Here is a 25,506-nt window from a genome sequence, read left to right on the forward strand (position 1 = left end):
TGTGATTGGACAACCTCAGGATACAGGAAAGACGCCATGTTTAATGAGGGAAAACAAATGACATTCGGCACCTCTCTAATCGCTCCTTATAGCCTGCGAAACGTAAAGCGGACACTGAATTTTACAGTCTCAACTAGAGGATATAGAAACTGTGACGGGTTAATTTAAGGAGAGAGGCCGAGCGGCCATTTTTGAAAAGGGCAAAGAGACGATGTACTGATTGGGTGGAGATAAGGTGATTTCCCCGCCCCCTGCCTGCTCCCATTGGCTGCCAGTCCCGGAAGTTTCCTGTAGTGACTGTGAGTCAGCTGGTTGTCACCTGCTCTGCTGCTGTCACCGGCTGTGTCCGGGAACTTGTTTCCCCTCAGGCTCCGCTCCTCTCCGGGTGTCTGTGTTCGCCATGGACGAGAGCAGCCCGCTGGTGTCTCCGGAGCGGGAGCAGCCTGACTACACCTTCCAGTCTCCGCCGCCTCCGGTGGCCCCGGCACAGCTCAGCCCCGCAGCTCGCCTCCCCATCGTCCCGGGGGTGGTGGTCCGGATCCCGCAGTCCTCCCCGCAGTGTGTCCCGGCCCCGTCTCCTCCAGGATCACCCACAGAGCGGGAGAGGCAGCCGCTGCTGGAGCGCTCCCACCGCCGGGACAAGAACTGCTTCCCCGACGACCCGGAGTTCAGGGAGGTGGTGCGGCGGGCGGAGCGGGCGATCAGCCGCGGCATCTTCCCGGAGCGGATCTACCAGGGCTCCAGCGGCAGCTACTTCGTGAAGGACGATCAGGAGGTGAGCGGTGCTGGGCCCCGGGGGGTCCTCGTACGCGGCGCTGGGCCCCGGGGGGTCCTCGTACGCGGCGCTGGGCCCCATCCTTATCACAGCAGGGGGTCTGCTTAAGTTGCATCCAGCAAGGTTTTCCATCTATGGCGTTTCCAGTCACTGGCAGCAGCAGAGATTTAGTGATAAGTCGGTTAGAACATGGTAGGATGTTATTATAGACGGGCCCTGTTGGGACATGGAGTCTCTTCACTTTTTGGTTGTATCTTGTGTCCTGAGTCACACGACCGCCCTGTGATCCGGCTGCACCGCCTCCTCTGCTGGCTCTCGGGCTATGGGATGGAGGTCTCGTGATTTTGGAATGAAGGGGTTAATTGTTCCTGTTGCTGCAGGGGCTCCTGGTTTCCCCTTTATAGGAGGCTGCTCAATAGGGATCTGGATTAAGTGGTGATGCACTAAGCGTCTGCGTACGAGTCTCCTCGGTTCACGTCTACCTGGCGGCACCGGGGGCTCCTGGGTGTTACTCTAACTGGCAACACAGGGCTGATCTGCATTCTCCATTAGCTGGCGGCACCGGGGGCTCCTGGGTTCCCCTGCAGCTGGCGGCACCGGGGGCTCCTGGGTTCCGCTGCAGCTGGCGGCACCGGGGGCTCCTGGGTTCCGCTGCAGCTGGCGGCACCGGGGGCTCCTGGGTTCCCCTGCAGCTGGCGGCACCGGGGGCTCCTGGGTTCCCCTGCAGCTGGCGGCACCGGGGGCTCCTGGGTTCCCCTGCAGCTGGCGGCACCGGGGGCTCCTGGGTTCCCCTGCAGCTGGCGGCACCGGGGGCTCCTGGGTTCCCCTGCAGCTGGCGGCACCCAAGAATCTTGGGTTTCCCTTTATCAGGGAAACACAAGTCCTGAGTTCATGTTTGGCAGGCAGCATTTGTGGGTCCTTGGTTTCCCTTTGCCTGGCGGCACCAAGGATTCTTTGGTCCCCCTTTGGTGACAAGTTGCTGATCTGGATACATCATTAACTGACGGCACATGACTGCTGGGTGTCACTTTAGCTGACAGCACACAGTGGTCCTTAGTTCACCCTTAGATGGCGGCATCGATGGGTACGTTCTTCCACATTAGTTGGCAGCATATGAAGCTCCAAGATTCCCCTTAAATGGGTGGCAGAGAAGACTGTTTCCCTTTAATTGGCATCAGTTCTGTTTGGATGCCCATTAGGTGGTGGTGCACACAGCTCCTGGGTGTAGACCCTGCAGTCCCTTTGGCCTATATGAAAGACCAATACTATTAATGACCTGTCATAGTTGGGGGCCCTGTAGGAGATTTTACATTGGGGCCCATGAAATTCAAGTTACCGCACTGCCCGATTGTCACGTTGGATCCCTTTCTGCAGGCAGATTATGGACACTGAGGTAATTATGGCTCCTCAGGTTTTTATTGTTTATCCCGGTGTTGTTCTATACTTGTCTCCATAACGAGAGAATTATCCTGATGGTGTCGGCTGTGCACGTCGGGTGCTTTTGCATGTGGCGTGCACCGATAAATGATATACATGCCACCAAACCACAGCAGCCGGCAGAAAATGCAAATGTCTAATGCAAAAAAGTCTGGTACATGTCACTGTGCATCTGCGTCCTTGGAATCGTGCCTGAATAGTAAATTACTATACCTGGGATTTGCAGAACTAGGAAATCACTTTGCAAGTCTGTGGGCAGATGGTCGTGCCGAACAGCGACTGGTGATTTAGCAGTCCTACGATTGGACCGCTGCTCTTTGTGATCGGCGGTCGCTAGTTTTGCCACAGTTTAATAGTATTGGGAAATCCAATAACTGAGACAGTTGCTGATTATCCACAGAGATTCAATGGAAGACTACTGGAGAAAGCCAAGTACAGCGCCACAACAGTCCCATAGAGAATCAATGACTCGAACATTGCCACTAACATTACTAATTTGGTTGAAAGCACCCTCTTCTGGTAAGGTGGGTTTATCAGTGGTTGGACCCCTACCATAAAAGTCATCCGCTATCCTGTCGATGGTGTCATGCATCTGGATTCGAACCCTTAATTCTGTGGTCTCTTTCCGCTGAGCCACAGCAGATTCACTTTTTCTTTGGGTGTTTTAGTTCTGTTATCTTTGTTTCTGTTGGGTAACAGGCGTTTTTCATTTACTGTATTTCTGTCCTATCACCTTTTGGGTGCAGCTTTATATACCTTTCCCCTGCTGGTGATAGTCTTTGTTGGATTTGTTTACTCCGCTGTAGTTTATGTTGGTTGCAGCTGTTTTGTATGTGATTCCTTTATTCTTTAGAGAATTACTACTCTAGCTATATCAGGAGCTGCTAAAGACATTAATGGTATGCCGTCATCGAGTGGGGGCGCCATTGTGTTATTTAAGGTTGCCAATCTCTGTGGTCAGGCAGGGAATGACCAGGGTCAGAGGAGGGCTTTTCCTAGTCTGTCAGGTTCAGGTGAGAGCAGAGATACCAGCTTGAGACCAACAACATCTGTAGGTGCTACTTGTGTCGGTCGTAAAAGATCCAGGTGGGTCGATGGGAGGTGGGGGGCTTCTTCAGGAGCTGTGACTCCTGTGTCCCACCGTTGCGTCATCTCCTTGCAATGCACTTGACATGAATGTGAGTGCGGAGACGGTCACCTCATGCCTGTCTGACATTTCCAGGATTCTTGCACACACCTTCATGTTTGCTCCTTGTCTGTCATTAAGGATCGGTCGCTCCAATGTCTCATTCTCAATTATTCATTGCTGCGAGTGAACTAGGACAGAGGGAAAGTAAGGACTTTCCGTAGATAGGGTACATGGTCCCAAGCTCCCTGCCTGTTATATGGCCCCCGGTCTCGCCAGATGAACAATCCCCTATACTTATAAGATTTCTTAGGAGTAATTCAGTTAGGTACAGGGATTTTTGGTTGGCTGGATATTGTATCCTGCACATAAATACGTTGCATAAACTTTGTACATTTTAGTTGATATTTGAGACTTTTTTTGTGCTTCTAAATAGGAATGAGAACTGGAGTGGCTATTAGTTTACGGAGCAGTAATATGAGAGGTGACTGATTCTTGCATTTTAATGCTCATTGTAATGTTCATGGAGGGGTAATACGGCTGCAGATGACCACGGGGAGGGGACATGGGTGCAAAAATCATGTGACTTTCACTTTCTATTCCACTATTTCATGTCCTCGTGCCAGGCCACCATGGGATCCACTCATTTATTGGAGTGGTATACTAAAAGTGTCTACGTTAACCCCCTTCTTGCCAGGGTCCCTTCTCTAAAATATCTAGAAGAGTTTGATTCAGTTGATAAAGATCTCATTCATTGGACTAATAGAGATGAGGAAAAGGATTTAATGACTGCATTGATATTCCGTGGCAGCCGAATCTGGGCAGCGCGGACCCCCTCGAGCATCCTGAGTGCCTGTTGTGACAACTAGGCCCCCATGTTGTGTGAAGTCATGACGTCGCGGGAGCCAAATAATAACAAGGGGTCCAGGATGCCAATATTCGAGTGTCAGCTGAAGAAGTCCGCATTACCCTGGTCCAGATGCAACGGAGAACCAAAGTGGTCGCCAGACCAGGGTAGTGAGAATCTTTTTAACTATCTCGAACATCTAAGTATCCTGCTGCCCTCATTGAATTCAGACATGACTGTGGGTCCAACCTGAGATCCAATGAATTGGTGATTGTCTGGGATGATTGAATCTCTAAGCAGGAAGATTCACTTCCTCCGTAACACGCATGTTCTACACTGTGTTCCAAATTATTATGCAAATGATATTTTCTCAGATTTTCCCAAATTACCTATATGAATTGCAGTCATTGTAATTTTCCAGTCAAATAACTATTAGAGTACAACTGAAAGGTTTTTGTATAAACTGCCTATGATAACAGTATATTTTAAAAAAAATAAAAAACTCAAACTGCACTCAAAATGCATGTTCCAAATTATTATGCACAGCAGAGTTTTCAACCTTTTCATTTTAATAAAGAACAAAAAAATGGTCATTTTTGACATTATAAGCATTAGCAGGTTATTACAAGCTGAAATCAAACAGTTTTCAACTCAAAACTTTATTCTAGGTGATGTTACATTTGCACATAGGACCCCTTGTTCGAAAGGAGCTTCTGAACTCTCTCGTCCATTGAATTTGTCAGGTTTTGGATGGTCTCTGCTTTAATTGTTTTGCATGAGGACAGAATACCCTCCCAGAGCTGTTGCTTAGATGTGAACTGCCTCCCGCCATCATACACTCCTTTTGATGATGCTCCAGAGGTTCTCAATGGGGTTGAGGTCAGGGGAGCATGGGGGCCACACTATAGGTTTATCCCCTTTTATGCCCATAGCAGCCAGAGATGCAGATGTGTTATGTGCAGCATGAGACGGGGCATTATCATGCATGAAATGATCTTGATGGTCCAGATGGATGGAGTGGAGGATGGCTGGTTGATGGACACCCCATGCAAACACGGCTACGGCGCTTACAAGGAGGAGGTGGAGTAATGTTTTGGGCTGGAATCATGGGGAGAGAGATTGTCGGCCCCTTTAGGATCCCTGAAGGGGTAAAGATGAACTCCATAATGTATGTTGAGTTTCTCAAACAGCACTTCCTTCCATGGTTCAAGAAGAAGAACCGTGCATTCCACAGCAAGATCATTTCATGCATGATAATGCCCCGTCTCATGCTGCACATAACACATCTGCATCTCTGGCTGCTATGGGCATAAAAGGGGACAAACTTATGGTGTGGCACCCATGCTCCCCTGACCTCAACCCCATTGAGAACCTCTGGAGCATCATCAAAAGGAGTGTCTATGATGGCGGGAGGCAGTTCACATCTAAGCAACAGCTCTGGGAGGGTATTCTGTCCTCATGCAAAACAATTGAAGCAGAAACCATCCAAAACCTGACAAATTCAATGGACGAGAGAGTTCAGAAGCTCCTTTCGAACAAGGGGTCCTATGTGCAAATGTAACATCACCTAGAATAAAGTTTTGAGTTGAAAACTGTTTGATTTCAGTTTGTAATAACCTGCTAATGCTTATCATTTCAAAAATGACCTTTTTTTTTTTTTTTATTAAAATGAAAAGGTTGAAAACTCTGCTGTGCATAATAATTTGGAACATGCATTTTGAGTGCAGTTTGAGTGTTTTACTTTTTTAAATATACTGTTATCATAGGCAGTTTGTACAAAAACCTTTCAATTGTACTCTAATAGTTATTTCACTGGAAAATTACAATGACTGCAATTCATATAGATAATTTGGGAAAATCTGAGAAAATATCATTTGCATAATAATTTGGAACACAGTGTATGGAGGAGAGCGTATCAGGCACCTGTCATTCGCCTGCAATTATCTAGCAGCTCAGATGCCCCTTGGATGTTTTTATAGGGGTTTTCACCTAACAGCCTCCAACTGGTAAGGGGGATACTGAAGGTTGGGCAACCCAATTGATACCATGCTGGTCTAGCAGACCCCTAGATAAAAATCCTTGTATGAAGACCCTCTTGTGACAGTGTACTACCACGCATGGTGAAGGCTCCTGAGTGAGGTCCTGGACCAGCCGCTTAAAGGCTTTAGGCCACGGCCCCGCTTTCAGTATTCGGTCAGTATTTTTTCTCAGGAGTGGGAGCCCAAACCAGGAGTGGGTGATAAATACAGAATTGGTGACTTGTTTCTATTATACCTTTTTCTCTGATTGTTCCTCACCTGGTTTTGGCTCCCACTCTTGAGAAAAAATACTGACCAAATACGAATAGTGGGGCCGTGGCCTTAGATGAAATTCCTCGAGGGTGGGTCTGCAGCGGCCCCTTAGGTGAACGCTGAGAGTGAAGGGCGGCCAGTTCCTTAGACGTAACCCCTCTAACCAGGTTCTGCTACCAGACATTTTTGTGAAGGCCCTTAATTTAAGATCTGCCAGTGACTTTAGACAAAGCCAACAAGTGAAGGTCTGATAACGCCTTAGATAGAGGCCCTTGAATGAGGATTTTCCAGATCTATAGATGACTGTCCAGAAAGGGAATCTGTCAGTATGATGAACCCTCTTAACCCATTTATATGGGCATGTAGGTCATAGAAAGTTGAATAAAATGATACTTTGATATCTGCAATCCAATGTCTTATTACAGGGAAATAAGCTGACAGGAGTGTAAGAAGACAACTGAAATGTGCTTTTTGTGCTTGTAATGAGACAAGGTTCACCTCTGCTGTGCTGTTAGCTGTAATCGGGCTCAGCTCTGCGGCAGAACTGCCAGCAGCATGAGAGGACAAGTGTCGCCACAAATATTTATAACGAGACAAAGTTCATTTACTCTGCTGTGCCGTAGCGCGTCGACTTTGCTCTCACTACAGAGCTGTGTGTGATTGAGAGCAGACTGTCAGTCATTACATGTCTCACACTGGTAACGCCCCCTTTCATATAAAATGAGCTCTGGAGGCAGATTCTCAGGAAGATCTCTGTCCGGCCCATAGATCTTAACAGCTCATTTACATATTAAGAAAAATGTGGATTTCTCTAAAATAAAACATCAGAGTGCAGGTATCAAGGTATCATTTTATTCAGCTTCCTGTAACCTGCATGCCGTAGGAGGGTTGGTCCTACTGACAGATTCCCTTTAATTCTGCCATCCCCTCAGTGATGGGGGTGATAGTTTGGGGGGGGGGGTCTGTTTTCAAATCGGTCTTGCTATAGAAAGCCTACTCCTATAGAAAGCCTATTCCCTGCAATATCACCCACCCACTCAGGTCTTCCAATAGACATTAGATCGGTGGAGCTTGCTGACGCTTCCATTAGTCCTGGTGACCTGTGATTTCTGGTCTGGTATTTTACCCTCAGATGTCCCTTCTTTTCACATCTTTTGGAGCTGTTGTGTTTTCGCGGTGTCCTGAAACAAGAGCAGCCGAGCGACCTTCCCTTCCTATCTCCCTTTGATCTCTTAGGTTGCGGAGTGAAAGTGTCGAGTGTCTCGTCTTTCTATCGCCCGCTTTCTCACCTTACTCGAGCTCCTGTTTCGCCTTTCCTCGGTTATCGCCCGTGTAATGTTGTCGGTTGCTCGCGCCGCTGCGTTATCGCTCTTCTGGATCTGCTGAGCTTCTATTTTCGTTTCTTTTATCCGGCCCTTTGGTCGCTGGTTATTGATTTTGGGTCGGCGCCTATCGCTTCAGTCGGAATCGATCCTTCGCTATCTACAGCTCTTATTTAGAATAACAAAACAGCCGTTCATGTTTAAGTAAAGGAAACTCTGAATTTGGAAGCGGAGCCGCTGGATTCTGCACCTTACTGATGCCGGGTGTATGGGTTGGATTTCATTCCACGTTCTTTCCATTCACTCTGTCTTTATTTTCGAGGTGACAGCCCTATTTTATGTGCCTGTCTGACAATAATTTGAACATTTGGTCTACAATGATGGCGAGGTCCAGCTTTTTGTTTTTGTTGGATGGGGCTGAGGTCCGGGCTCTGTGCGACCGCTCATGTTCTCCCCTCAATGTCTGTATGGAGCTTGTACTCTGGGCACAGTCATGGGGAACAGAAAAGGGCGAACCCCAAACTGTTCCCACGGAGCTGAAGCTTCAATTATCCACAATGTCTTGTGCTGAAGAATTAAGATTTCTCTTCAGTAGAACTAAGGGCCCAATGCTGACCCCCTGATAACAGCCCATGGCATTATCCTCCTCCACCATCTGTACAGCAGGCAAAATGCAGTCAGGGGGTAACGTCCTCCTGGAATCACCAAACCCAGACTCCTCCATCAGACAGAGACGTGTGATCCATCACTGCACAGAACACGTCTCCTCCAGAGTCCAGTGGTGGCGGCTTTACACCACTGCATCCGACGCTCGTCATTGTGCTTAGTGATGTACGGCTGCATGCAGCTGCTCAGCCATGAAGCTCCTGGCTGGGGCGCAGTGTTTGTGCTGATATCAGAGGAGGTCTGGACTCTGCAGTTATGGGGTCAGCAGAGCGGTGGTGACTTTTCTGCACCCAGCACCCAACCCCCCCGCTCTGTAACGTTGTGGGGTCTCCACTTCGTGGCTGAGTTGCTGCGGTTCCTTCTACTTCTCAATAATATCACTCACAGGTGATGGGGGAAGATTCAGGAGGAAGAAATGTCATGAACGGACTTGTTACCCCAGAGGCTCCTATTACAGGATCGCGCTGGTATCTGGGAGCTCTGTGCCACCGGGGCCAGATGTTTTACACTGGGGGCAATAGGACTGAATGAGTAACCATAATTCAGTGGTGGAGTGTCCTGGTTGTTTTGTCCATATTTGTATTATGTCTGCATTTACATTATGTCCCACTGACTAATCAATCACGGGGCCGGCTGCTCATACTTCTGCTATGAGTCTTCGCTGCCTCCGCACAGTTATTTTCTTGCATAATTGGAAGCTTGTCTCCGGGGTTTATTACATGTGATACTTTAGTTTTTCTTGTAAAATTTTGTGTAAAATGCTCTGAATGCAATCGAGGATTTTCAAGTAAAGGACGGCACGCTGGGGTATTGAACATGACTAAATGTCCTAAATTCTTTTACTTCTTGTAATAAAATAGCCGTACCAACATGGCGATCTAGTCTTGTGAGCTGTGGCCTTCATGAATCAGACTTGTTCCCTGCGGTCATGCACTTGGTCTGCACGATATTGGGCAGATGGTACATGTCACATCCAGATGATGCCAGGATCTGAGGTTTCCCCGCAGGACATCGCCCCATCACACTGCCTCCACACACAATCCTCCATATGATGTATAACATGATTCATCAGACCAGGCCGCCTACTTCCATGGTCCAGCCATTGTAGGCACTGTTAGCAATGCATGGGGGTCCGCATGGGCCTTCTCTGACCGGTCTACAGCCCCATAGCCAGCAACCTGTGATGCCCTCATACATGGAAATCCCATTACTCCTTTAGTTCCAGGTTGTGCAGGTTTAGCTTCTTGGGTAATATTGTGTCTTGCATCAAAAGCTCCGACCCTTTTACCCCAAGAAACCGGCGATCACTTAGTAATAAACCCTTATAGTGTTATTATTTTGCTTGGTTGCTTTTCAGAGCCCCCTATAATTCTTCATTTAATCCTAATATCATGAATGGGACTATTGCCTGTCGCATTTTCCGGGTGGTTTTCAACACATACCTCAGAGGCTTATGAGAAATCTGACATGTGTTTAGCGCTGACTATGAATATGTTAATTGTATTTAGCGAGCTGGTGATATATATGTGAGGACGGAGCACAGTCTGTGTCGGCTTTTGCATTCTATCAGGATTTTCGGTGACAAGAATAGCCCAGTATTACTCCTCTTATCAAAAATTGCAGAAACTTGTTGGACCTAGCGTAAGTCTATGTGATTGAATTTTTGGGTACAGTGCAGAGCCAAGCAGCAGGACTTTCATTGCTCGGGTGGGTACAGTGCATGGCCAAGCAGCAGGACTTTTATTGCTCGGGTGGGTACAGTGCAGGGCCAAGCAGCAGGACTTTTATTGTTTGGGTGAGGATAGTGCAGAGCCAAGCAGCAGGACTTTCATTGTTTGGGTGAGGATAGTGCAGAGCCAAGCAGCAGGACTTCCATTGTTTGGGCGAGGATAGTGCAGAGCCAAGCAGCAGGACTTTCATTGTTTGGGTGAGGATAGTGCAGAGCCAAGCAGCAGGACTTTCATTGCTCGGGTGGGTACAGTGCAGGGCCAAGCAGCAGGACTTTTATTGCTCGGGTGGGTACAGTGCAGGGCCAAGCAGCAGGACTTTTATTGTTTGGGTGAGGATAGTGCAGAGCCAAGCAGCAGGACTTTCATTGTTTGGGTGAGGATAGTGCAGAGCCAAGCAGCAGGACTTCCATTGTTTGGGCGAGGATAGTGCAGAGCCAAGCAGCAGGACTTTCATTGTTTGGGTGAGGATAGTGCAGAGCCAAGCAGCAGGACTTCCATTGTTTGGGTGAGGATAGTGCAGGGCCAAGCAGCAGGACTTTCATTGTTTGGGTGAGGATAGTGCACGGCCAAGCAGCAGGACTTTCATTGTTTGGGTGAGGACGGTGCAGGACTTTCATTGCTCGGGTGGGTACGGTGCAGAGCCAAGCAGCAGGACTTTCATTGCTCGGGTGGGTACGGTGCAGAGCCAAGCAGCAGGACTTTCATTCTTTGGGTGGGTACGGTGCAGAGCCTAGCAGCAGGACTTTCATTGTTTGGGTGAGGACGGTGCAGAGCCAAGCAGCAGGACTTTCATTGCTCAGGTGGGTACGATGCAGGGCCAAGCAGCAGGACTTTCATTCTTTGGGTGGGTACGGTGCAGAGCCTAGCAGCAGGACTTTCATTGTTTGGGTGAGGACGGTTCAGAGCCAAGCAGCAGGACTTTCATTGCTCGGGTGGGTACGATGCAGGGCCAAGCAGCAGATCTTTTATTGTTCGGGTAGGTACGGTGCAGAGGCAAGCAGCAGGACTTTCATTGTTTGGGTGAGGATAGTGCAGGGCCAAGCAGCAGGACTTTCGTTGTTTGGGTGAGGATAGTGCAGGGCCAAGCAGCAGGACTTTCGTTGTTTGGGTGAGGATGGTGCAGAGCCAAGCAGCAGGACTTTCATTGCTCGGGTGGGTACGGTGCAGAGCCAAGCAGCAGGACTTTCATTGTTTGGATGGGGACGGCACAGGACTTTCATTGTTTGGGTGAGGATGGTGCAGGGCCAAGCAGCAGGACTTTCATTGTTTGGATGGGGACGGCACAGGACTTTCATTGTTTGGGTGAGGACGGTGCCGGGCCAAGCAGCAGGACTTTCATTGTTTGGGTGAGGATGATGCAGGGCCAAGCAGCAGGACTTTCATTGTTTGGGTGAGGACGGTGCAGGGCCAAGCAGCAGGACTTTCATTGTTTGGGTGAGGACGGTGCAGGGCCAAGCAGCAGGTCTTTTATTGTTTGGGTGGGGACGGCGCGGGGCTTTCATTGCTCGGGTGGGTACGGTGCAGAGCCAAGCAGCTGTACTTTCATTGTTTGGGTGAGGACCGTGCAAGACTTTCATTGCTCAGGTGGGTACGGTGCAGGGCCAAGCAGCAGGACTTTCATTGCTCGGGTGGGTAGGGTGCAGGGCCAAGCAGCAGGACTTTCATTGTTTGGGTGAGGACGGTGCCGGGCCAAGCAGCAGGACTTTCATTGTTTGGGTGAGGACGGTGCCGGGCCAAGCAGCAGGACTTTCATTGCTCGGGTGGGTATGGTGTTGAGCCAAGCAGCAGGACTTTCATTGCTCGGGTGGGTAGGGTGCAGGGCCAAGCAGCAGGACTTTCATTGCTCGGGTGGGTACGGTGCAGGGCCAAGCTTCAGGACTTTCATTGCTCGGGTGGGTAGGGTGCAGGGCCAAGCTTCAGGACTTTCATTGCTCGGGTGGGTACGGTGCAGGGCCAAGCAGCAGAACTTTCATTGTTTGTGCCTACAGCAACGATCATCCTGACGGAAGTGCACATGACATACCCTCCAATATGCCAACTGATCGCTCATCCGTGTTTTGAAAAGTCAGAAAGTATAAAGGCCCCAAACTCCTAACCTTCTGTGCAGATTACATTACCACCCCTCCTGTCTTATAGAATAAGGGGTAATATGGTTGACAATGTGCTTTTATCTTCCAGGAAATAATTGCAGTCTTCAAACCGAAAACAGAGGAGCCGTACGGTCAGCTGAACCCTAAGTGGACAAAGTGGCTGCAGAAGCTGTGCTGCCCGTGCTGCTTCGGGAGGGACTGTCTCGTTCTGAACCAGGGATATCTGTCTGAGGCCGGAGCCAGTCTAGTCGACCAAAAACTGGAGCTCAATATTGTTCCTCGGACCAGGGTAATGCTGCTTTCCTTTTTCAGGTGGCCAACCTTGGCCTACAGTTATTTGCAGTTATTGCAGTAAAGTTGCATATTACAACAGTCTGCACATGGCTTCAATGTTTTCTTCTAGGAAGGAAAGTTGCATTTTGATCAAACTGCATGAGCCCACTTGCCACTTTATGGTGGCCTCTTTTTGGTGGATGCATTACAAGCTTGCCATCCAATGCTGCTACAAAAACACATCTGCTGCCAAGCTAAGCCCACCTAGCTCACTCATATGTTGTAGGAATGGAGTTAGCATTTGGACTCCAGGGCAGTGGCCAAGCAGCAGAAAATCATTGTCTGTCAGATGTAACCTTAATGGGGTTTTCTGCTTTGGAAAGCCTCCTTTCGTGTAAATGATCACATGGCACCCAGCTGTAATCTGTGGGGAAACCCGGTCACATGTCCTCTATTTCCCTGCAGTGCAACCACAGGGAAAATTAAGCATTACACCGATGTGCATTAAATCAGTCGTGTCATGGTTTTTTAAGGTTGAAGGTAGACTTAAGTTCATGAAGTTCAACCTACAGTCTAACATTTTGATTCAGAGGAAGGTAAAAACCCCATGGGGCAGAGACTAATAGCTCCATATTATGGGAATAATTACTTCCCGACTCCACATGCCGCAATCAGACTAGTTCCCTGGGTCAACGTCCCATCACAAAATCTAGTACCTGTAATATTTTTCAAGAAAAGCATCCAGGCCCTCTTTGTACTTTTGTAGTGAATCACCCATTACGACATCATGTGACAGAGCATTCCATAGTCTCACTGCTGGTACAGTAAAGGTTCCATAGTCTCACTGCTGGTACAGTAAAGGTTCCATAGTCTCACTGCTGGTACAGTAAAGGTTCCATAGTCTCACTGCTGGTACAGTAAAGGTTCCATAGTCTCACTGCTGGTACAGTAAAGAATCGCAGTCTGTGATAATTAAACATTCTTTCTTCTAGACATAGAGCAGGGGTGCACAACATTTTTTGGTCCAAGGGCCACATTACCATACTGGACCAATCCCAAGGGCTGCAAAAAAATGTAAAGGGGTAATTACATGAATACATCACCAGAACCACCGTTAGTACATTAATGCATCACCAGAATCAAATTTTGAGTATTTGAAAGGGATTTGGAGAATTTGTGCTTAAAAAACAAAAAAAAAACCGTGTGAACACATGCTAACTTAAACTGAGTTTTTGAAGCAGAAACTCACCAAATCCTCCTCATAATCTCAAATCTCTGCGTTTTGAGGATTTTTAAGCTTTAACATAGCCATGAAGCATGTTATGGATTTCTATATATGTACAAGATCAGAACCACCGTCCGTACATGAATGCAACAACAGAACCACCCTCAGTACATGACTACATCACCAGAATCACCGTCAGTACATGAATGCAGCACCAGAACCTCTGTTAGTACAGCACCAAGTTTAGTACATCAATCAATTGTAGTGTCAGGTTAGTCCCATATACAATTGTATTGCATGAATCTATAGCTCCCAGTATGTCCTTAACCAATAGAAGATGCCCCCCTGTCACTGAAACAGGCCTGATATGCCATCATTAGTCCTCTAGCTTAGGGAACTTTGCTCTAACTTATACACAAGGGTCTTCAACTTTAGAGAATTCTCTAATAGAAAATAGTGGAGGGCTTGCGAAAATTAAAGAGCGTATCCAAGCTAAAGTTTATCACTATGATGGTTGATGAGAGCACCTGATGATTTTTATTTTTTTTTTGCGAGGCCATGACCACTGTGATTGAGCACCGCCTTATATTGTATTTTCATATTCCTTGTAGATATGTCATCTGGCCATGTTGATCTGGATTCAAAATTGTTTGTAGATGTTCACATTTGTCTTGTGCTTACTTTACAGGTTGTATATTTAGCCAGCGAGACCTTCAATTACAGTGCTATAGACCGAGTGAAGTCCAGAGGGAAGCGGCTGGCGTTGGAAAAAGTGCCAAAAGTGGGTCAGCGGTTTAATCGGATCGGATTGCCTCCTAAGGTAAGGGAGGAAAAGCGGTGACTTGTCTCGCTGCCCGGTGGGGACAGGATCGGAGTAAAGCGATTTATAACTAATATCAAATTGTGGGGATCTGATCACTGCGATCTCCTTAGACCACCAAAAAGTTAAAGGAAACTTTAGGTGAATCTCTTACCTTTTTTGTAATAGAGACAGTTGAAATAATGGCCTCATCTTTGATACAGTGGGGAAAAAAGTATTTAGTCAGCCACCAATTGTGCAAGTTCTCCCACTTAAAAAGATGAGGTCGGCCTGTAATTGACATCATAGGTCGATCTCAACTATGAGAGACAAAACGAGAAAACAAATCCTGAAAATCACATTGTCTGATTTGGAAAGAATTTTTTTTAAAATTTTGGTGGAAAATAAGTATTTGGTCAATTGCTAAAGTTCATCTCAATACTTTGTTCTATATCCTTTGTTGGCAATGACAGAGGTGAAACGTTTTCTGTAAGTCTTCACAAGGTTGGCACACACTGTTGCTGGTATGTTGGCCCATTCCTCCATGCAGATGTCCTCTAGAGCAGTGATGTTTTGGGGTTGTCGCTGGGCAACACGGACTTTCAACTCCCTCCAAAGGTTTTCTATAGGGTTTAGATCTGGAGACTGGCTAGGCCCCTCCAGGACCTTGAAATGCTTCTTACAAAGCCACTCCTTCGCTGCCCTGGCGGTGTGCTTGGGATCATTGTCATGCTGAAAGACCCAGCCACGTTTCATCTTCAATGCTCTTGCTGATGGAAGGAGGTTTGCACTCAAAATCTCATGTTACATGACCCCATTCATTCTTTCATGTACACGGATCAGTCGTCCTGGTCCCTTGGCAGAGAAACAGCCCCAAAGCATGATGTTGCCACCCCCATGCTTCGTGGCTAACATTGGACATCATTTCAAAAAACATCACAGTAAAAGATAATGCCTTACCAACCATCAGGTCAGATTACCAATGCACTGCCGGATGCAGCAAGCCTCCATGATAAAGGCGGGGGCCGCACATGTGCAGAATACTGATGCAGACAGCCACTCACTCACCTACCAAATCATGGAGGGGGTGGCTGTATAGTATTATACATGCACACCAATGGAATTTGCTTAGGGCGCCAGTCACACAGATATGTGTGATGCACAGTGTCTGTGTGACTGGCGCCCTAGATTGAGGGAGATTATCAGTGGTCTTGTATGACTTCCATTTTCTAATTATTGCTCCCACAGTTGATTTCTTCACACCAAGCTGCTTGCCTATTGCAGATTCAGTCTTCCCAGCCTGGTGCAGGGCTACAGTTTTGTTTCTGGTGTCCTTCGACAGCTCTTTGGTCTTCACCATAGTGGAGTTTGGAGTGTGACTGTTTGAGGTTGCGGACAGGTGTCTTTTATACTGATAACAAGTTCAGACAGGTGCCAGTACTACAGGTAATGAGTGCAGGATAGAGGAGCCTCTTACAGAAGAAGTTACAGGTCTGTGAGAGCCAGAAATCTTGCTTGTTTGTAATTGACCAAATACTTATTTTCCACCAAAATTTGAAACAAATTCCTTTCCTAATCAGACAATGTGATTTTCAGGATTTGTTTTCTCATTTTGTCTCTAATAGTTGAGGTCGACCTATGATGTCAATTACAGGCCGACCTCATCTTTTTAAGAGGGAGAACTTGTACAATTGGTGGCGGACTAAATACTTTTTTTCCCCACTGTAAATGGTATACTGCGAGTAGAATGTAATTATATATATATAACTTTCTTTCTGCAGGTTGGCTCCTTCCAGCTGTTTGTAAAGGGCTATAAGGACGCAGATTATTGGCTGCGGAGGTTTGAGGCTGAACCTCTTCCTGAAAATACTAATCGACAGCTGCAGCTCCAGTTCGAGAGGCTGGTGGTGTTAGATTACATAATCCGAAATACAGGTACATTTACTCTTTACACGACTTCTTAAAGGGCTATTGCCTATCCCTAGGATGAGTGGTGACCTGCAGATCAGTGAAGGTCTGCCCTCTGAGACCGCCATCTGTCCTAAAGACATGGCTCTGAAATGCCATGTGTGAATGTGGCTATACATGGGGACCACCACTCCATTCATTGTCTGTTACTGCCAGAGATGGCCTCGGATTTTTGCAGCAGCCCCCTAAATCACAAAGGTTGCATGTGGGGCTACTGGTCTATTTTGATATAACATTTCAGAGCCCTGTTTTCTAGATCGATGGAGGTCCCAGTGGTCAGGACCCCTAGTGAGTTATAATATTGCCTATCCCGGGGTCTCCTGTGGGATCTCCTCCCAGACCTGGACTAAAGCATCCGCCAACTCCTGGACAGTCTGTGGTGCAACGTGACGTTGGTGGATGGAGCGAGACATGATGTCCCAGATGTACTCAATCGGATTCAGGTCTGGGGAACGGGCGGGCCAGTCCATAGCTTCAATGCCTTCATCTTGCAGGAACTGCTGACACACTCCAGCCACATGAGGTCTGGCATTGTCCTGCATTAGGAGGAACCCAGGGACAACCGCACCAGCATATGGTCTCACAAGGGGTCTGAGGAGCTCAACTCGGTACCTAATGGCAGTCAGGCTACCTCTGGCGAGCACATGGAGAGCTGTGCGGCCCTCCAAAGAAATGCCGCCCCACACCATTACTGACCCACTGCCAAACCGGTCATGCTGAAGGATGTTGCAGGCAGCAGACCGCTCTCCACGGCGTCTCCAGACTCTGTCACGTCTGTCACATGTGCTCAGTGTGAACCTGCTTTCATCTGTGAAGAGCACAGGGCGCCAGTGGCGACTTTGCCAATCCTGGTGTTCTGTGGCAAATGCCAAGCGTCCTGCACAGTGTTGGGCTGTGAGCACAACCCCCATCTGTGGACGTAGTGCCCTCATACCACCCTCATGGAGTTGGTTTCTAACCGTTTGTGCAGACACATGCACATTTGTGGCCTGCTGGAGGTCATTTTGCAGGACTCAGGCAGTGCTCCTCCTGTTCCTCCTTGCACCAAGGCGGAGGTAGCGGTCCTGCTGCTGGGTTATTGACCTCCTACGGCCCCCTCCACGTCTCCTGGTGTACTTGCCTGTGTCCTGGTAGTGCCTCCAGCCTCTGGACACTACGCTGACAGACACGGCAAACCTTCTTGCCACAGCTCGCATTGATGTGCCATCCTGGATGAGCTGCACTACCTGAGCAACTTCTGTGGGTTGTAGAGTCCGTCTCATGCTACCACGAGTGTGAAAGCACAACCAACATTCAAAAGTGACCAAAACATCAGCCAGAAAGCATTGGTACTGAGATGTGGTCCGTGGTTCCCACCTGCAGAACCACTCCTTTATTGAGGGTGTCTTGATAATTGCCAATAATTTCCATCTATTGACTATTCCATTTGCACAACAGCATGTGAAATTGATTGTCAATCAGTGTTGCTTCCTAAGTGGACAGTTTGGTTTCACAGAAGTTTGATTTACATGGAGTTATATTCTGTTGTTTAAGTGTTCCCTTTATTTTTTTGAGCTGTGTAGTTCCCCTGGTAGTTGTTGACCTGTAAATCTTATGCTAACTCAATAAAGTGTACCTTTAAAATTGGTGAACGTCCATTACAGGGGTATTCCGACCTTGTACATTTATGGCATATCTATAAGATATGCCATGAATGTTTAGTAAATGCAACTCTAACCAATAGGGACCTGACGCGCGGCAATGTCAGTGGAGAGATGGTCATTATTCCCCTTCATTTGTATGGGAATTCCAACCACTTCTAGGTTGACGTGGCCCTGCTCTCAAAATCTATGCAGATCCCATCGGTGGGACCCACATCTGTTGTATATTTATTGAATACTCCTTTAATTTCAGGATCTGCTGTCAATCCTCCAGTGCCACGGTGGTTCCATCATCTTAGGTATCATGGAATAGGGGAAGATTTCTACTTCCAACTTCGGAGATTGAGAATGGCATAAATGTCTGTTAGGTTTGGAGGGGAGGGGGGGGTCTAACCACTGATACTCGAAACAGGAGCGGTCCCGTCCCTGACAATGAATTCTGCAATCACTATTCAGTGAAGTCCATAGGGAACACAGACACTGGAGAGTATCTCCAGTACAGCAAGAGGCAACAAAAATGCATAAACTGTGTGCAGACCTTGATCGGTGACTATTGCACAACTCGCTGATGTATTTGCATTTGCTTTTTCCTTAGACCGAGGTAATGACAACTGGCTGATAAAGTATGACTACCCCATGGAGAACGCAGCGGCCAAGGTCCGTACGTCAGGGGTTTGTATGGACATCTGCAGCATTTACTTATGTTCGGATCAGGGTTTTTGTAACCGTTCTCTTCTCCTTAGGATTCAGATTGGGTCTTGGTAAGAGAACCCATCATCAAGATCGCCGCCATAGACAACGGTTTGGCCTTCCCACTCAAGCATCCAGATTCCTGGAGAGCCTGTAAGTCTGCGCCTCTAATGTCTCAATGCTTCTCATTGTGAAACGTTATAGAAAATGTTAAGTAGCTGCATAAATACGAACACCCTAAAATAATTGCTGTGGAGCCTTTAATGGACTATTCTGGGATAAATGCTGTATCGATGGGTGTCCACGATCTAGGACCCCTACTGCTTGCCAGAACAGTCCATCAATGTCCTCCTACCACTGGTATTTGAATGGAGCAGAGGGGAATACTGTTCTGGTATTGAAGAAGGTCCAACAGTTTTACCCTCACTGATCTAGTATTTATCACATTACATGTTATATTACATGGATCAGGCTAAGGGAGTGTTATACAGCAGACGCCTACCTCTAACAGCAACGATCAGAGCTAACTCCAGTCACTGCTTTTCAACCACTTAAATGCTGCCGTCAGTGTCTGATGGTGGTATTTAAGTGACGCAATCATGGCGGCGGGTTTGCTCAAGTGCCGATCAGCTCCATGGCAGCTGGTGGACTGCTGAAAGCCTGCGACACAAAAACCAGCACTCACACAGGTCCACCAATGGAAAAATAAAAAGGTTAGAAACCTCAGAAAATAGTGACACAAAACTATTTTTTTTTTTTTTTTTTACAAAGTTCAGAATTTGTTTTAAGCCACTAAAATTATATTAATAATAAAAAAAATATACGAGTTTGGTATCGGCATAATTGTACTGACCTGGGGAATCATGTTGCCCTGTCACTTTACTGCACTGCACCGCAGAATGAACGCCGGGCGAAGCAAAACCCAAAAATCAATGGCGGAATTGCTTTTTTTTTTTTTTTACATTTTTTTTTGCACATTACCATATAAAATGTGAATGGCATCAATGAAAATTACAACTCGTCCCAAAAAACAGTCTCCCATACGGTGATGTCGACGGACACGGCTGTTGGGGGAAAAAGTGTGTAGGAAAAAAACATAAAAGCAATAATAATAATAAAGGCGTTAAGGGATATTCTTGCCAATAGGAGTACTATACACACTGCGCTGTTTAACTTTTTATGGTTTATTGTGGGTTGTTTTTTTTTTTTGTCCTCTTCAGATCCTTTCTACTGGGCATGGTTACCACAAGCCAAAATGCCATTTTCCCAGGAAATCAAAGATCTCATCCTCCCGAAAATCTCAGACCCCAACTTTGTCAAAGATCTGGAGGAAGATCTCTACGAGCTTTTCAAGGTTAGAGAACTGCCCCCTCCCCCCCACCCAAAAAAACACTATTTTTTTCCAATTTACTTTAATCTTTGAAGAATCGACAACCTCTTAAAAATGATTGAAATAAAAGTAAAAAATAAATAAAAGTAAAAATAAAAATAGTTAAATAAAATACTTACAAACTATGAAAACGACACCCCATACGGCTGCCTCAATGGACGTACTAACAAGATACACAAAAAGTTACACATCTGGAAATGTGGATATATATATATATATATATATATATATATATATATATATATATATATATATATATATATATATATATATATATATATATATATATATATATATATATATATATATATATATTATACTGTACTAAGTATTGAATCATAAATTGCTATCATTGTGGTTGTGCCAACTCATAGGATGAAGTAGTTATGTTATTCATATAGTGCTGTCTAGAAAAGAAAATTATTGCTAGTAACAATGGCGGAATTGAAGGTTTTTTTTTTCCTGTTTTTCTCTATAAAAATAATAAAATTTTAATCCATAAACTATCTAATCCCAAAAAGTTGTACTTCTTGGATCAAAGTAAATCTTTGATGTGGTCAAAAATCTGCCTACAAGATAGATTTGGAGAAGATGGATAAGGGTTACTGACCATCAGATGAGCTCACTGACAGATTCACTGGTAACTCATTCTGCAGTCTTTGTACCGTGACACGGAGGATGGAGAAACCAAACGCTCCAAAATCTGTTATGAAAATGAATGCAAGTATGTAATCTGATCAGCGGCTTAGAGGAAAGTGCGTCCCCGGCCGGGCGCGGCTCACAATACCACCTCTGTTCTCCGCCGGTCACATTCTTGCCTACGCATTGTACATTTTTCTAAGGTTTACAGTGAACATTCATCTCATTTAGAGATTGTCGTTCTTCAAAAAGAAGAGAAAAAAAAAAGACTTTGTAGTTGAGAATCGGCAGTAAAACAAATCTGTAGGAAGAATGATTCTCCCCATGGTGGGACACCGCCCGATATTTGATGATATGATTGGAGTCTGCGCCTCTGTTATCACCCAGCTTTTCGTGATCCTTAAATATTATTTGATTTCTTATCCTCTTTGACCTTACCCCTGTATCAAAGCAGATCTAGTTTTCTATTTATGAACCAGGTGGCTCAGGATGAACATTGGTGAATGGCCCATTCACTTGGCCAAGGTTGGCCTTTTGGGACAGTTCCTCGCTATTGCCACACATTGGATACTTGCGGGTACCCCTTTATTTGGGGCGCTCATTGACCATGTGATTTGCATCCTGGGAATAGAAGAGCTGACGATGATCGGTAGAGGTGGATCCTCCATGTCCTGTTTGGGAACTCCAGTTATGTGCAGAGTGGCAGATAATGCCAACCTAATATCATTTTGTTGGGGTGTCTGACTCTGCCCCCTATCTAGACCCGTATTTTGGGGGATATATTCTGCAGTGTATTTATGGGTGTGACATTAACCCTTTGCTGTCATCACTGGGATGCTAAAATATTGTATTATTAATGTCTATTCTATAGAAGGATGCAGGGTTTGACCGAGGACAGTTCCACAAGCAGATAGCCGTTATGAGGGGGCAGGTGAGTATGGTTACCTTTACTTGCATGCTTTTACACCAGTAGGCCTGATTTTGGTTTGCTATAGATTAACCCCTTAGGCACTGAAGTCAATAACGACCATGACCTCTAAGTGGCTGCACAGAGGAAGCAATGTCACAGCTCACCACTATTTCTTTATTCCTGATCGTTATATATATATATAATTAGTACAGACCAAAAGTTTGGACACACCTTCTCATTTAAAGATTTTTCTGTATTTTCTTGACTATGAAAATTGTACATTCACACTGAAGGCATCAAAACTATGAATTAACACGTGTGGAATTATATACTTAACAAAAAAGTGTGAAACAACTGAAAATATGTCTTATATTCTAGGTTCTTCAAAGTAGCCACCTTTTGCTTTGATGACTGCTTTGCACACTCTTGGCATTCTCTTGATGAGCTTCAAGAGGTAGTCACCGGAAATGGTCTTCCAACAATCTTGAAGGAGTTCCCAGAGACGCTTAGCACTTGTTGGCCCTTTTGCCTTCACTCTGCGGTCCAGCTCACCCCAAACCATCTCGATTGGGTTCAGGTCTGGTGACTGTGGAGGCCAGGTCATCTGGCGTAGCACCCCATCACTCTCCTTCTTGGTCAAATAGCCCTTACACAGCCTGGAGGTGTGTTTGGGGTCATTGTCCTGTTGAAAAATAAATGATGGTCCAACTAAACGCAAACCGGATGGAATAGCATGCCGCTGCAAGATGCTGTGGTAGCCATGCTGGTTCAGTATGCCTTCAATTTTGAATAAATCCCCAACAGTGTCACCAGCAAAGCACCCCCACACCATCACACCTCCTCCTCCATGCTTCACGGTGGGAACCAGGCATGTAGAGTCCATCCGTTCACCTTTTCTGCGTCACACAAAGACACGGTGGTTGGAACCGAACATCTCAAATTTGGACTCATCAGACCAAAGCACAGATTTCCACTGGTCTAATGTCCATTCCTTGTGTTCTTTAGCCCAAACAAGTCTCTTCTGCTTGTTGCCTGTCCTTAGCAGTGGTTTCCTAGCAGCTATTTTACCATGAAGGCCTGCTGCACAAAGTCTCCTCTTAACAGTTGTTGTAGAGATGTGTCTGCTGCTAGAACTCTGTGTGGCATTGACCTGGTCTCTAATCTGAGCTGCTGTCAACCTGCGATTTCTGAGGCTGGTGACTCAGATAAACTTATCCTCAGAAGCAGAGGTGACTCTTGGTCTTCCTTTCCTGGGGCGGTCCTCATGTGAGCCAGTTTCTTTGTAGCGCTTGATGGTTTTTGCAACTGCACTTGGGGACACTTTGAAAGTTTTCCCAATTTTTCGGACTGAATGACCTTCATTTCTTAAAGTAATGATGGGCACTCGTTTTTCTTTACTTAGCTGCTTTTTTCTTGCCATAATACAAATTCTAACAGTCTATTCAGTAGGACTATCAGCTGTGTATCCACCAGACTTCTGCACAACACAACTGATGGTCCCAACCCCATTTATAAGGCAAGAAATCCCACTTATTAAACCTGACAGGGCACACCTGTGAAGTGAAAACCATTTCCGGTGACTACCTCTTGAAGCTCATCAAGAGAATGCCAAGAGTGTGCAAAGCAGTCATCAAAGCAAAAGGTGGCTACTTTGAAGAACCAAGAATATAAGACATATTTTCAGTTGTTTCACACTTTTTTGTTAAGTATATAATTCCACACGTGTTAATTCATAGTTTTGATCCCTTCAGTGTGAATGTACAATTTTCATAGTCAAGAAAATACAGAAAAATCTTTAAATGAGAAGGTGTGTCCAAACTTTTGGTCTGTACTGTACATATATGAGCACCTGCGTTGATAAAATTTAAGGGCTTTTGTATTATTGTTCAGAATAAAATGTAATTGTCAATGTTATGCTTGTGTTAGTAAATATAATTTTATATATAAATCAAAATAAATGTTATTATTTTCTGGCCACCTACTTTTGGACCACCCTGTATGTATGCATGTATGTAGGTACAGGTCATTTTCTGATAACACATTACTTTGTAAGTGCAGTTCTAGGGGCACTCAACAGGTTTAGGGCATTGTAAAATTTTGCTGTGAAGTGGTCAATGTCCTGTAACTTACTGGAAACAGAAGACAGTAATGTTTATGGTGGAAAATGTCTTAATATGTCGCCCATGACAAATTTGAAGTAATCAGGGATCCCACATATTAGATTTCAGCATGGCCAACCCATTCTTATAGGATATAAGCCAGAAGGTACCTGACCATAACCTGTGCACTCTCCTGCCTCCGTTATGGTTCTACAAAAAAGTGCATTCGTTGACAAGGGGGCGACACTGAGCACAGGAGCCGGCTCCCCTTACAGTAATAGGATGATGGGAGTAATCCCTTGATGCCGGTATTGCAGTGAGACGTGATTCCTCACTTTTTTTTCCCCCAGATCCTGAACCTGACGCAGGCTCTTAAGGATGGAAAGAGTCCTCTGCAGCTGGTGCAGACGCCTCCGGTGATAGTGGAGACGGCGCGCTCCCATCAGAAGAGCAGCAGCGAGTCGTACACGCAGAGCTTCCAGAGCCGCAAGCCCTTCTTCTCCTGGTGGTAATACCCCATCAGCGCTCTGTATGGAAAGGCCACCAAGGTGCCAGCGTGCTGCTGTAAAGCCGCTTCTTGGACATGTCACAAGACAGAAAACAAAGAAACGTGATTGGAACTGACAAGCGGATGTTGAGAGCACTGGTATAAATGATGAAGTCACTGCCACTGAATGTATAGCGGGTGCATGTATGTGGCATCAGGGCGACCAGCGCAGAATCCCCACACCCAAAACCCAGGAAGAGTTTCCCTTTAATTGTCCTATTACCAAGTCCATCCAGGAAAACGTCCACACTACCTGCCATTGTATTACATCTAGCACCCGGGGCCTCTTCTCTCAGAACCGCTTGCTGGAACGTATAATTCCACCGGCTGTGAAAGTCCACTGGGCACATGTCTCGTCCATAAACTAAACTTGAAATAACCTAGTCATGCACGCTAGCCTTGCAACGAAATAGCTGGAACCAGAGGTGCCACATTGGTAATTATTTAACGCGTGCATGTTCTAGAGTGTTCAACCGCGTATTGTACAGACTGCCACCTGATGGATGCTGAGGGTACTGCATGCACCGCTAGCCGTGCTGTCTACAAAGGCATCCCGCCCTGTGTGTATTTGGGAAGTATGCACAGTGACACGCTCACCATCCCTGCACTTATTCCAAAGTTTAAGTTTCTAAATCCTCAATGAGGGTTGTATTATATATTTTTTAAGCGACTGATAGGGCTCGTTTTTTTTCTTTTAGCTTTCTCCATAAAATTCGTTTATAGTTTCTGCAAATCTTTGTGGATTTGTGAAGAAAGGAGAGAGGCTACTGCTAAAGCGATGACCTTTTTAACATAAACCCTATGGCAGATTTAATAAATGTTAACCGGTAAAAGGTAAAGGTGTTGTGTGTTTCTTTTACATGTTGGTCATGATTAATAAAAACCCATCCTCGGGTCAGAAGTGGCCAGTGTCTGCCCTTCTTTTATTCCCGCTGCTCCCATGAGTAATCCGCCGTACGGCTCCAGAGATATGGGCCTTTTTATATAGTGTTAATTTTTATGGTAATTTTTGGTGTGGCTTACAGGTTTGTTCAGCATAATT

General features: G+C 46.0%; 2 protein-coding genes across 2 annotated transcripts in view; one reads left to right on the forward strand and one right to left on the reverse strand.

Annotated features, from left to right (window-relative positions):
• Positions 1 to 7,879, reverse strand: part of MORN4 (MORN repeat containing 4) — a 31,870-nt gene extending 23,991 nt beyond the window's left edge. The window contains exon 1 of the mRNA XM_073684976.1: positions 7,766 to 7,879. The gene's annotated coding sequence lies outside the window, so the exon portion shown is untranslated. The remainder of the gene's footprint in view (positions 1 to 7,765) is intronic.
• Positions 256 to 25,303, forward strand: PI4K2A (phosphatidylinositol 4-kinase type 2 alpha). Its single transcript, XM_073684974.1, has 9 exons — positions 256 to 775; positions 12,373 to 12,573; positions 14,471 to 14,602; positions 16,363 to 16,516; positions 18,785 to 18,846; positions 18,933 to 19,032; positions 20,100 to 20,233; positions 21,780 to 21,839; positions 24,268 to 25,303. The coding sequence occupies exons 1-9, from the start codon at positions 401 to 403 to the stop codon at positions 24,427 to 24,429; spliced, it is 1,380 nt and encodes a 459-aa protein (XP_073541075.1). The 5' UTR covers positions 256 to 400; the 3' UTR covers positions 24,430 to 25,303.
• Positions 25,304 to 25,506: the final 203 nt, after the last annotated feature.

The sequence above is a fragment of the Phyllobates terribilis genome, unplaced genomic scaffold (assembly GCF_046119375.1).
Source record: "Phyllobates terribilis strain yellow unplaced genomic scaffold, ASM4611937v1 Scaffold_5__5_contigs__length_657084704, whole genome shotgun sequence".
Lineage (NCBI taxonomy): Eukaryota > Metazoa > Chordata > Amphibia > Anura > Dendrobatidae > Phyllobates > Phyllobates terribilis.